Source organism: Acinonyx jubatus, chromosome D1, assembly GCF_027475565.1.
Source record: "Acinonyx jubatus isolate Ajub_Pintada_27869175 chromosome D1, VMU_Ajub_asm_v1.0, whole genome shotgun sequence".
Classification (NCBI taxonomy): Eukaryota; Metazoa; Chordata; class Mammalia; order Carnivora; family Felidae; genus Acinonyx; species Acinonyx jubatus.
Genome location: NC_069390.1, coordinates 59,791,523 through 59,805,607, shown reverse-complemented (window position 1 = coordinate 59,805,607; position 14,085 = coordinate 59,791,523). Strand labels below are relative to the sequence as shown.

The 14,085-nt window shown below is 38.2% G+C and overlaps 1 protein-coding gene across 2 annotated transcripts in view; it reads left to right on the top strand.

Moving 5' to 3' along the window:
• INTS4 (integrator complex subunit 4) overlaps positions 1–14,085 on the top strand; it is a 116,427-nt gene that overhangs the window by 25,777 nt on the left and 76,565 nt on the right. Inside the window, exon 4 of one of the 2 annotated variants that reach the window (XM_015078868.3) lies at positions 2,001–2,107. In XM_015078868.3, coding sequence (XP_014934354.1) covers positions 2,001–2,107 — 107 coding nt within the window. Of the gene's footprint in view, positions 1–2,000; positions 2,108–9,676; positions 9,728–14,085 lie in introns of those variants that run through there. The other variant, XM_027039860.2, reaches the window with a different exon arrangement.

The following is a 14,085-nucleotide window of genomic DNA, read 5'->3' as shown; positions in this document are numbered from 1 at the left end:
TGAGATCATGACCTGAGCTGAAACCAAGAGTTGGATGCTTAAACAACTGAACCACCCAGGCACCGCTGGAGGGCTTTAAAATATTAGTGTCTTTTGTGTTTCTCTGTGGGGCCCATTCGTTTTTCCATTTTGGAGTTCATGTATCTCCTGCTAGGAAGACAGAGAAATGCCTGGCTGCCATGATTTTGGAGCCAAGGCTGCTGAAGGGGGCTAGGGAGGGGGAGAGGAGTGTCTTATTTATCAGTATGTTACTATCTCTTAATCTCCTCTTCTTCACTGTGTCTTCTCCCCAGTCCTCATTTGCTATCCTTCCTCGTCTAATTTTTGTATGGAATAAACTTCCCATTTAGGATAAGGAGGAAGGCAGAGGTCCAACTGCTTCTTAAAGAGACCTCAGATAAATCCCTGCCTTATTCCCATTTTTGTTTGCTTTTTTGTGGTTATTGCTTTAAATCTCCCAATTCCTAAATCTTTTTAGGGTGTTGTGGCTAGAATTAACTTCCTTTATAGTGATATCCTCCTCAGTAGTGTTTTCTTGTTTTCTTTTCCTTTCTTTCTCTTTCTTTCTTTCTTTCTTTCTTTCTTTCTTTCTTTCTTTCTTTCTTTCTTTCTTTCTTTCTTTCTTTTGAGAGACTGAAAGTGGGGGAGGGGGGCAGAGAGAGAGAGAATCTTAAACAGGCTCTACATCTAGTGCAGAGCTGAAGCGAGACTGGAACTCACAAGTGTGAGATCATGACCTGAGCCAAAATTAAGAGTCAGATGCTTAATAACCAACTGAGCCACCCAGGTGTTCCCCTCAGTGTTGTGTTGTGCTGTGCTGTGTTTTGTTTTCTTTTCTTCAAGATTTTATTTTTAAATAATCTCTGCACCCAACATGGGGCTTGAAGTCACAACCCAGACATGAAGAGTTGTGTGCTCTACCAACTGAGCCAGCCAGGTACCCTGCTAGTGTTTTCTAATCTGCAGTCATTTTATATGTCATGTACACCATTTTTACATATTTGTTTCACATTTATACTATGGTTTACTTAATATTTTTCTTAAGTGGGTAACTTTTTTTTAGTTAAAGAGATTCTTAATAATGGTAAAAGGAAATTAGTGTCATGTGACATCAGTAGATAGTAACTGCAATTTTTATTATGTACATTAAAATATATACATAGATATTAATGTAAAATGATTATTTGAATGCCACCTAAAATTCTTGTGTACAGCCAGCATTAAAAGAAACATATTTTGGAACAAAAAAGAGAATGTAGACGAGGAGAATCTGGCTGATTGATGATGATTTATTTGAATTTGGGTCTTTGCCCACTTATTAAACATTCATTGAGCATGTAATGACTTGTACTAGATTCAGAGAATGCAAAAGTGAATAAGACACAATCATTGCCCTCAGGGATCTTTCATTCTCGGTTTAGTCTGATATGAAAATAAATATAGTAAAGTGTTGGAGCTGATGTACAGGGTGCAGTGGAAGCACAAAGGATGAAATAGTCAATTCTCATTGTGAAAGAAGGGAAAGGTCTGTGTAGCAGGTGACACTTCAAGATTAGTAGATGTTTCCTGGCGATTGGGGTTGAGAATGGCATTGGGTGTCAGTGGAGGCATTCTAGGGAAGTTGGCCTGAGCAAAGATAGGGGGACATGAAATCATAAGTAATTGGATAAAAAGATGCTGTAGGAGACTTCAAAGAGATGAGGCTAGAAAGGCAGGCAGAGCTAGACCTCATGGAGGCACTGGTATGTATATGTGTTTGCCCTGCTAAGGAATTTGGACTTTATCTTGAAGGCAGTGAAAACCCCTTGAATTAGTTCTGTAGAGGATTCAAAGTTTTAGGCATGATCCCTTTAGGAACTTAACTTTTGGTTGAGGGGAATCAAGACTCAAAGAGAGGAACCTAGCTAACAAGAATTTACATTCTTTACATAAGTAAATTTAGTTTCTGTAGTGATCACCTTTTGAAATTATGCAACCCAACTTTCCATCTTCCTTTCTAGAGTCTCATCAAGTCCTAGCTCAACTGTTGGACACTTTGCTTGCGATTGGCACTAAACTCCCAGAGAATCAAGCTATCCAGATGCGATTAGTTGATGTAGCCTGCAAGGTAAGAACATGATGGTTAGATACAGGGTTGTATCTTTCTTGAACAGTTTGCACTGCCTGAAGAGGTAGTATGAGCTGTAAGATCTGCTTAGCTCCATCCTAAATCTGTAACTGAGAACTGCCAAAGACTTTTTATTTTTTTTTTAATGTTTGTTTATTTTTGAGAGAGAGAGCATGAGCAGGGAGGGGCAGAGAGAGGGAGATGCAGAATCCAAAGCAGCCTCCAGACTCTGAGAGGTCAGCGCAGAGCCTAATGGGGCTCAAACTCACGAACCATGAGATCATGACCTGAGCTGAAGTCGAATGCTCAAGTGACTGAGCCACTCAGGCGCCCCTGCCAAGGACTCTTAATGGTTTTCTGACCTGCCTCTTTTTTTGTTTCTTGATGTTGGATTAGGTTAAAGCTGAGTAACTTGTTATGAAATGAACTTCCTCATCCCTCCAAAAGAGATGAAAATTACAGTAGCTGCTATGTGTGCTATGCTTAATATATGCGCTGTGCTTATTATGGTACTTAGTATCTGGCTTCTCATGTGTTTCTCATAGTCCTTTAGGTAGCTACTGTTATCCTTGTTTTACACAGGTGGGAACTGCGGTTTAGGGAGTTTAACTTGCCCAAGCTTTCATAGCTAGGAAGTTGCAGAATCAAGGTATAAACTCTAGTTTCTCTGATTCTAGAACCTGTGTTCTTTTTATTATGCTTTATTGCCTCAATAAACAGATCAACTACAAAGAAACACGTGTTTGGGAAGATTTTTTTAGTTTTTTTTTTTTTTTAATGTTTATTTTGAGAGAGAGAGAGAGAGAGAGAGAGAGAGAGAGAGAGAATCCCAAGCAGGCTTGCACAGAGTTGGGGCTTGAACCCATGAACCGTGAGATCATGACCTGATATTAAAGAGAGAGAGAGAGAGAGAGAGAGAGAGAGAGAGAATCCCAAGCAGGCTTGCACAGAGTTGGGGCTTGAACCCATGAACCGTGAGATCATGACCTGATATTAAACCAACAATGAGATGCTTAACCGATTGAGCCGCCCAGGTGCCCCTAGGTTTTTTTCTAACTATAGAAAAAATACATGTATGTTGTACACTTTGATTTAATTTGCAACTTAAAAAAAATTTTTTTTTATTAATATTTATTTTTTGAGAGTCAGAGAGAGACAGAGCATGAGCAGGGGAGTTGCAGAGAGAGGGAGACACAGAATCGGGAGCAGGCTCCAGGCTCTGAGCTGTCAGCACAGAGCCCGAAGCGGGGCTCAAACCCATGAACCGTGAGATCATGACCCAAGCTGAAGTCAGTCGTCCAACTGACTGAGCCACCCAGGCGCCCCAATTTGCAACTTTTAATTAGTTGCCTTTTGTACATAATAGCAGCTTCTAAACCTTGTAAAATTGGTTTTACTTTTTTTTTTTTAAGTTTATTTATTTTGAGAGTGAGAGATTGGGGGGGGAGGGGCAGAGAAAGGGAGAGAGAGAGAGAATCCCAAACAGGCCTGGCTCTCTCAGTGCAGAGCCTGACACAGGGCTTGATCCCATGAAACTGTGAGATCATGACCTGAGCCAAAACCAAGAGTCAGATGCTTACCTGACTGAGCCACTCAGGGACCCCAAATTGGTTTTACTTTTAATCTTTTTGATAAATTTGAGAATATAAGAAGATGAGTGTGTTTAAATTAGAGGACTGTTTCTGAGGCCCAGGAAAAAGAATGTTTTGTTTCTCTTAGTAAACAACAAACAAACCCAAACAGCCTGACAAGTACAATATTAAAAGCCTTAAGTGGAAAAAAACTAAGGATTGTGTGTTTGATAGAGTAAGTATGTCTCCCACACGAGAGAACAGTGTATCTGTGAGGTTGTGCTTGTGAGAAAAGTGTCTTACTAAGTGGACTGTTGTGCTTTTAGTAACAGTTTTTTAAATTTGCTTTAAATAAACATTTTATTATAAAAATTTATACTCAAGATTAAAGAAAGAACTATATTCATAATTCACTCTCCAGAGGTAACCATCACTATCTTTTTGGTGTATTGCTTTCTAATTTTTTTCTGTCCCTAGATTGTTTGCTATTTTTTTAAACACACAGCTCTAGTCATAATTTGTGTACAGTTTTGCATTTTGCTTTTTCACTGACATTATAACAAGTATTTTATATTGTAAGTGTATTGTAAACATTTTCAATGGATGCATGATAATTAAACCAAATAATTAAACCACAGTTTACCTAACTGTTCTCCTGTTACTGGACATTTATATCATAAGCACTTTAAAAAAAATTTTTTTTTAATTTTATTTTTTATTTTTTAAAATTTACATCCAAATTAGTTAGCATATAGTGCAACACTGATTTCAGGAGTAGATTCCTTAGTGCCCCTTACCCATTTAGCCCATCCCGCCCTCCCAGAACCCCTCCAGTAACCCTCAGTTTGTTCTCCATATTTATGAGTCTCTTCTGTTTTGTCCCCCTCCCTGTTTTTATATTATTTTTGTTTCCCTTCCCTTTTATTCATCTGTTTTGTCTCTTAAAGTCCTCATATGAGGGAAGTCATATGATTTTTGTCTTTCTCTGACTAATTTCACTTGGCATAATACCCTCCAGTTCCATCCATGTGGTTGCAAATGGCAAGATTTCATTCTTTTTGATTGTAAGCATTTTTTAAATTGTAAATAATACTACAGTGAATATTGTTAGTCTAAAATGTTTTCTGTGTTTAGTTTTATTTCCTAGACATAGGTTGTCACCTATTAGAGTTGTCACTTTAATGAGTTTTTTTAATAAGTTTTAATGAGTTTTTTAAAGGCTCTTGATACTTTTTGCCACATTGGTTCCCAAAGTGTTCCAGTTTATTTGAACACCAGCAGTATATGAGAGTGCCTAATTTTACTGTGTCATTCTAGCATTGGATGTTCCTGAGTTTTTTTCCCCATTCCCCTTCACCCATTTTGCTTATTCCCCCAACCTCTCCACTTGGGCAACCATCTGTTTGTTTTCTGTATTTATAGGTCTGATTCTGCTTTTTACTTGTTTATTTGGTTTTAAAATTCCACGTGTGAGTGAAGTCACAAGGTATTTGTCTTTCTCAGTTTGACTTATTTCACTTAGCATAATATCTCTAGGTCCATCCATATTGTCTCAAATGACATGTCTCCTGCTTTTCTATGGCTGTTTAATATTCTCCCTTATCCACTTATCTATCAGTGGACACTTAGGTTGCTTCTGTATCTTGGCTATTGTAAACAATGCTGCAATAAACATAGGGGAGCATGAATTCGTGTTTTTGAACTGGTGTTTTTGGTTTCTTTGGGCAAATACCCAATAGTAGAATTACTGGGTTGTATGGTATTTCTATTTTTAATTTTTTGAGGAGCCTCCATACTGTTTCTACAGTGGTTGTACCAGTTTGCATTCCCACCAACAGTGTATGATTCATGTCCTTGTCAACACTTGTTATTTTTTATCTTTTTTATTTTAACCATTCCAGCAATTTCAGGGTTTTGATGTACATATCCCTGATGATTAGTGATGTTGAACATCTTTTCATTTATCTTTTGGGCATCAGTATATCTTCTTCGGAAAAATGTCTATTCAGATCCTCTGCCCACTTTTTAATTGGGTTGATTTTGGTATTGAGCTGTATAAGTTCTTTATGTGTTTTGGATATTAACCCCTAATTGGATGTACCCTTTGCAAATATCTTCTCTCATTCAGTAGGTTGCCTGATGGTTTTGTTTGATGGTTTCCTTTGCTGTGCAAAAAGTTTTTATTTTGATATGTTCCCTATAGTTTTGTTTTTTTGCTTTTGTCTTTTGGAGACCTATCTAGAAAAATTTTGCTATGGCCCATGTCAAAGAAATTACTGCCTCTGTTCTAGGATTTTTATGGTTTTAGGTCTCATTTAGGTCTTTAATCCATTTTGAGTTTATTTTTGTGTATGGTATTAGAAAGTGGTCCAGTTTCATTCTTTTGCATGTAGTTGTCCAGTCTTCCCAGCACCAGTTATAAAAGATATTTTCCCCACAGTATATTCCACAATATATCTGTCTTACCCAAAGTGATCTACAGATTTGATGCAATCCCTATCAAAATACCAACAGTATTTTTCACAGAACAAGCAATACTAAAATTTGTATGGAACCACAAAAGACCCTGAAAGCAATCTTAAGAAAGAAAAAACAAAGCTGGAGGTGTCACAATTTCAGATTTCAAAATATACTACAAAGCTGTAATAATCAAAACAGTATGGTACTGGCACAGAAATAGACCCCCTCATCTGTGGAACAGAATAGAAAGCCCAGAAGTAAACCCACAAATATATGGTTGGTTAACCTATGACATGACAAAGAAGGCTTGGGTATTAATGTTTTAAAATAGAAGATAAACCTGTTAATCTGGTAGGAGGAAAATGGTGTTTGTTTGTTTCAATTACTCTTTTTAAAAAATGTTTATTTATTTGAGAGAGAGAGAGAAGAGAGGGCGGAGAGAGAGAGAGAGAGAGAGAGAGAGAGAGAGAGAGAAACCTAACCAGGCTCTGCACTTTCTGGATAGAACCAGACATAGGGCTCAAACCCATGAACCATGAGATCGTGACCTGAGCCAAAACTAAGAGTTGGATACTTAACTGACTGAGCCACCAGGCACCCCCTTTTTGTTTCCTTTTAAAAAGATTATTAGTGAGACTTGATATTTGTTTTTCATTTCTGTTTCCTCTCTTGAGAATGAACTTTTCATTTTCTTTGCTAGCTTCTCATGTGGGGTTTTTGTATGTTTCTTCACCGTTTCTAGAGGCTCATAATGGAGTAAAAATTTCAACCATTTGAATGTGGTAGATCTGTCAAACTCAAGTAAATAAAACTACCTACGATGCATAGCTACAGTTACTATTTATATTGTCTAATGCCATTTTGTCTGTGATTTTGTCATACATTGTGCCTTGATATAAGATTCACATATGATAACATTCACCTTTTTTATAGAAGTAATATAAAGTATTTTCTCCAACCACAGTGGAATGAAATTAGAAATCAGTAACAAAGAAATTTGGAGAACTCCTGAATATATGGAAATTAAACAGCATACTCCTATATCACCAATGGGTCAAAGAATAAATCAAAAGGGAAATTAGAAAAAACTTTGAGATGAATGAAAATACAACATATCACAACTTATGGGATGCGGCTAAAGCAGTCTTAGAAATTTATATCTCTAAGTGCCTATAGTAAAAAAGTTGAGAGATCTCAAGTCAGTAACCTATCCTTCTACCTTAAGACACTAGAAAAAGAAGAGTGCACTAAATACAAAGCATGCAGATGGAGGGAAATGCAAAAGGTTAGAGTGGAAATTAATGAAATAGTGAATAGAAAAACAATAGAAAAAAGTCAACAAAACCAAAAGCTTGTTCTTTAAAAATATCAACAAAAATCGACAAATCTTTAGTTGTATTGATCAGGAAAGAAAGAGAGAAGATTCAGGGCGCCTACGGTGGCTCAGTCAGTTTAACATCCGACTCTTGATTTCAGCTCATGTCATGATCTCACGGTTGTTGAGTTTGAGCCCTGCATCGGGTTCTGCGCTCGTAGTGTGGAGCTTGCTTGGGATTCTCTCTCCCTCTCTCTGCCCCTCTCTCACTTGTGCTGTCTTTCTCTTTCTTTCAAAATAAATAAACTTTATTTTATTTTTTATTTTATTTTTTTGATGGAGTCTTTTTAATATTTACTTATTTAAATTATTTTATTTATTTAATTATTTAATTTATTTTTTTAGTTTATATCCAAGTTAGTTAGCATATAGTACAACAGTGATTTCAGGAGTAGATTCCTTAATGCCCCTTACCCATTTAGCCCATCACCCCCCACACAACCTCTCCAGTAACCCTCTGTTTTCCATATTTAAGAGTCTCTTATGTTTTGCCCCCTCCCTGGTTTTATATTATTTTTGCTTCCCTTCCCTTATGTTCATCTGTTTTGTCTCTTAAAGTCCTCATATGAGTGAAGTCACATGATATTTTTCTTTCTCTGACTAATTTCGCTTAGCATAATACCCTCTAGTTCCATCCACATAGTTGCAAATGGCACAATTTCATTCTTTTTGATTGCCGAGTAATACTCCATTGTATGTATATCCCACATCTTCTTGATCTGTTCATCCGTCGGTGGACATTTGGGCTCTTTCCATATTTTGGCTATTGTTGATAGTGCTGCTATAAACATGGGGGTGCATGTGCCCCTTTGAAACAGCATACCTGTATCCCCTGGGTAAATACCTAGTAGTGCAATTGCTGGGTCGTAGGGTAGTTCTATTTTTAATTTTTTGAGGAACCTCCATATTGTTTTCCAGAATGGCTGCACCAGTTTGCATTCCCACCAGCAGTGCTAAAGAGATCCTCTTTCTCTGCATCCTTGCCAACATCTGAATGTTAGCCATTCTGACAGGTGTAAGGTGCTATCTCATTTTGGTTTGGTTTGTATTTCCTAAATGATGAATGATGTTGAGCACTTTTTCATGTGATGGTTGGCCACAGTGCGAGTGGGGGAGGGGTAGAGAGAGGGAGGTAGAATCTGAAGTAGGCTTCCAGGCTTTGAGCTCTCAGCACACAGCCCGACTTGGGGCTCCAACCCCTGAACTGTGAGATCATGACTTGAGCCAAAGTTGGGACACTCAACCAACTGAGCCACCTGGGCGCCCCTTAAGATTTTATTTTGAAGTAATCTCCACACCTAGTGTGGGGCTTGAACTCACAACCCCAGAGATCAAGAGTTGCATGCTTCTCCGACTGAGCCACTCAAGTGCCCCCCCAAGATAGGCAAAGCATCTTAATTGGCATTTCTCCAAAGAAGATATACAAATGGCTAATAAACACAAAATGATGTTCAGCATCTTCAGTCATTAGGGAAATACAATTCAAAATCGCATGAGATGCTGTTTCACACCTTTTGGATGGCTGTACTTAAAAGAGGCTTGACCATACCAAGTTTTGGTGATGGTGTGGAGTGATTGGAGCTCTCCTCCATTTCTGGTGGAAATATAAAATGCCTCAGCTGCTTTGGAAAACAGTTCAGCAGTTCCTCAAAAAATTAAAGATAGACTTACTATATGACCCAGCAATCCTACTTGTAGGTATCTACCAAGAGAACTGAAGCATATTTACACAAAAATTGGTACATGAATGTTTATAGCATCAATATTCATAATAGTCAAAAGGTGAAAACAACCCAAATGACCATCTCAGCAACTGATGAATGGATAAAGAAAATACAATGGAATATATATATATATTTTTTTACCATAAAAGGAATGGAATACTGATACATGCTACACCTGGATGAATCTTGAAACCATGCCAAGTGAGAGAGCTAGTTACAAAACACTTATATATATGATTCCGTTTATATGACATTTCCATAATGGGTAAATCTAACAGACAGTTAATTAGTAGGTACTTAGGGATGGGAGAGATGGAGGGATATGTGGTTGGTAGCAAAAGGGCATCTTTGAAATAATGAAAATGTTGGAAAATTAACTCTGATAATGATTGTACATACAAATAGATCTGTAGATTGATATATGTATCTGTCTATAGATATAGATATCAAAACCCGTTGAATTGTATACAGTAACTGGATGAATTGCATGGTGTGTGACTTATATTTTAATAAAAAGTACTATTAAAAAGAATTCACTCCTTGGGGTGCCTGGGTGGCTCAGTTGGTTGAATGTCTGACTTCGGCTCAGGTCATGATGTCATAGTTCATGAGTTCCAGCCCCGCCTTGGGCTCTGTGCTGTTGGTTTGGAGCCTGCTTGGGATTCTTGCTCTCTCCTCTCTCTCTGCCCCTCCACCATTTGTGCTTTCTCTCTCTCTCAAAATAAATAAATTTTTAAAAACCTAAAAAAAATAACAATTCACCCTTTGAATTTGAATTGTGGTGGATTTATCAACATTTGTATTGTTTTCACTCTGTTGGCTATTGTGAATAATGCTGCTGTGAATATTTGTTTGAAGTTTTGGTTGGAAGTATGTTTTCAGTTTTCTTGGGTATATCCTAGAAATGAAATTGCAGGGCCATGTAAACTTACATTTAACTTTTCTGTTAAAAAACATTTTTGGGGCACCTGGGTGGCTCAGTCAGATGAGTGTTTGGCTCTTGATTTTGGCTCAGGTCATGATTGCAGGGTCATAGGATCAAGCCCTGTGTCAGTTTTCATGCTGAGCATGGAGCCTGCTTAAGATTCATTCTCTCTCTCTCTCTCTCTCTCTCCCTCTCCCTCCCTCCCCCCTCTCTCTCCCCCTCTCTCTCCCTCTCTCTCCTTCTCTTTCTCTCTCCCTCTCTCACTCTCCCTCCCTCTCTCCCCCTTCTCTCCCTCCCTCCCTCTCCCCCCCCCCCACTCTCCACTCACATACTGTCTTTCGCTCTCTATAAATAAAAAAAATAAAACGTCAACCTTAAAAATAAAATAGCCAGTTATTAAAACAAAAGAAAAAAATTTTAAGGGCATCTGGCTGTCTCAGTCGGTAGAGCATGCTACTCTTTTTTTTTTTTTTTTAAGTTTATTTATTTTGAGAGAACCAGTGGGCAAGGTTAGAGGGGTGGGGGGTGGGGGTGGGAAACAGGATCCAAAGAGGGCTCTGGCTGACAGCAGAGAGCCCAATGCGGGACTTGAATCCGCCAACAATGAGATCATGACCTGAGCTAAATTCGGATGCTCAACCAACTGAGTCACCCAGGAGCCCTGAATTTTTTTTGTTTAAATAAATTGAGTAAATTTTTAAAAATATAAAAAATACCCATAACATAAAATTTACCATTGTGACCATTTTACAGTGTACAGTTCAGTGGCATTGAGTGTATTCTTAATGTTGTGCCGCCATCACCATCATCCTTCACCCATCTCTTCCCTTTGCAAAACTGAAACTTCCCAGTCTCCCCTCCCCGCTAGTCCCTAGCAACCACCATTCTGTTTTTCGTCTTTGTGAATTTGATTATTCTAGTTACCTTTTCATATAAGTGGAATTATGCAATATCTGTTCTTTTGTGTCTGACTTATTTTCTTCCAAAAAATTCACTCTTGGTCAGTTCAGGCAGCTATAACAAAAATGCTATAAAGTGGATGGGCTTCAACAACAAACATTAATTTCTCACGTTTCAAGAGGCTGGAAAATCCAAGATCAGGGTGCCAGCAGATTTGGTGCCTGTTGAGAGCCTCCTTCTTCGTTCATAGGAGGTCACAAAGGAGCTCTCTGGAGTCTTTTTAAGGGCATTTAATCTCATTAATGTCATTTCCACCCTCATGACCCAGTCACTTCCTAAAGCTCCTAACCTCCTAATGCCATTACATCAGGGATTAGGTTTCAACATGCAAATTTTGGGGGAATGCAAACATATAGTCTATAGCATGTCCTCAGAATTCATCCGTGTTGTAACATGTCACAATTCTGTTCCTTTGTGAGGAACATACATATATTCCATTATATGCATATGCCACATTTTGTTTATCCTTTCAACTATTGAAGGTTGCCTCTACCTTTTGGCTATTGTGAATAAAGCTGCTATGTATATGGGTGTACAGATGCCTCTTTGAGTCTTTCCTTTCAATTCTTATGGTATTGTGGACTGAATTGTGTTTCCCCAAATGTACATGTTGAATTCTTAACCTTCAATGTGATTTTATTTGGAGATAGAGGCCTTTAGGGGGGTAGTTAAGATGGGTGAGGCTGTAAGGGTGGAACTAATGTTCATATAAGAAAAGGAAGAGAAACCAGGATTCTGTCTCTCTCTACGAATATAGGAAAGACCATGTGAAGACACAGCAAAGAAGATGGTTATCTGCAAGCCAGAAAGAGTGCCCTTATTGAGAACCTAATTGGCTGGCACCTTTATCTTAGATTTTTAGCCTCCAGAACTGTAAGAAGTTAACTTTCTGTTGTTTAAGACCCCCAGCCTATGGTATTTTATTTTGGCAGCTCATGTAGATTATGACAGTTATATACCCAGAAGGAGACTTCTGGGTCATATTGTAATTCTATTTTTAGTTTTTTGAGGAATTGCCATACTGTCTTTCATGGTGGGTGTATTGTTTTACATTATCACCAGCAGTGCACAGGGTTCCAGTTTCTCCACCTCCATTTCTCCTTCCTTCCTTCCTTCCTTCCTTCCTTCCTTCCTTCCTTCCTTCCTTCCTTCCTTCCTTCTTTCCTTTTGCAATAGCCATCCCAATGGGTATGAAGTGGCATCTCATTGTGGTTTTGATTTGCTTTTTTGTAATGGTTAGTGATTAGTTATGGTAAGCATCCTTTCATGTGCTTATTGACCATCTGTATATCTTCCTTGGAGAAATGAGATTTCAGCCTTTAAGGAACTCATGAGCCAGTAGTCAGGGTTATAAAAGATATACTAGAAATCATATGGAGTTTCCTCAAAAAAATTAAAAATAGAAATACCATGCGATCCAATAATTTCAATATTGGGTATTTACCCAAAGAAAACAAAAACACTGATTTGAAAAGATATATGCTACCTTGTGTTTATTGTAGTTTACAATAACCAAGATATGAAAGCAACCTAAGTATCTATTGATAGGTGAATGGATAAAGGAAATATGGTGTATATATACAGTGGAATATTATTCAGCCATAGAAATGTTGGGATCTTGCCATTTGCAATAACATAGGTGGATTTAGAGGGTGATATGCTAAGTGAAGTAAGTCCGCTGAGAAAGAAATATACAATATGATTTCACTCATTTGTGGAATCATAAAAAACGAACAAACAAGTAAAGCAGAAATGGACCCATAAATATAGAGAACAAAGTGGTGGTTGTTGGAGGGTAGGGGCTGGAGGGATGAGAAAAATGGCTGAAGTGGAGCAGAAGGTACAGGCTTCTAGTTAGGGCACAAATAAGTCATGGGGATGAAAGGTACAACATAGGGAATATACTCAGTGTTATTGTAACAGCACTGTATGATGACAGATGGTATATATGTGAGCATAGCATAATGTATAGAGTTGTTCAATCACTATGTTGTACACCTGAAACTAATAACATGTGTGTCAGCCATACTTCAATTAAAAAAGAAAAAGAGGGGCACCTGGGTGGCTCAGTCGGTTAAGCATCTGACTTTGGCTCAGGTCCTGATCTCGCGGTCCGTGAGTTCGAGCCCTGCGTCGGCCTCTGTGTTGACAGCTCAGAACCTGGAGCCTGTTGTAGATTCTGTGTCTCCCTCTCTCTCTCTCTGACCCTCCCCCCGTTCATGCTCTGTCTCTCTCTGTCTCAAAAATAAGTAAACGTTAACAAATTTAAAAAAAAAAATAAGAGAAAGAATGGGGGCCTCTGGGTGGCTCAGTCGATTAAACGTCCAATTCTTGATTTTGGCTCAAGTTATGATCTCACTGTTTGTGAGATCCAGTCCCACATGAGGCTCTATGCTAACAATACAGAGCCTGCTTGGGATTCTGTCTCTCCTTCTTTCTGCCCCTCCCCTTCTCATGCTTTCTCTATCTCTCTCTCAAAAATAATAAATAAACATTTTTTTAAAAAGAAAAAGAATTTAAAGGGATCTTGAGACCAAAAACCATTTAGGAACCTGGTTCAGGAAAAAATAACATGTAGATACAAAGCAGTAGTGATAAAGTCAATGTGGGTAGATGCAGGGTCTTGTAGGTCTTGTTGAGAAGCCATTAAAGTGTTTTGGGTAGACACTAGGGAGAGAGGTGACCTCGGATTTGCATTTCATAAAGAAGTTTCTTGTGTTATGGAGAACTCATTGGAGAAGAGGCCAGTATTGCCTAGGAGATACCAGTCAGGATGTATTGTATCCCAATTCACAGGTTATAGTAATTTGATTTAAAGTGATAGAAAGATGGAAAAATATGTATAGGTTTGAGAAATATTTAGATTAAGGAGATTTAGTGATTGAGGATGGGTTGAAGGTAAGGGAATTATTCAAGATGATTCCTAGGTTTCTGGTTTTTGTGTCAGATTAGATGCTGGTGCC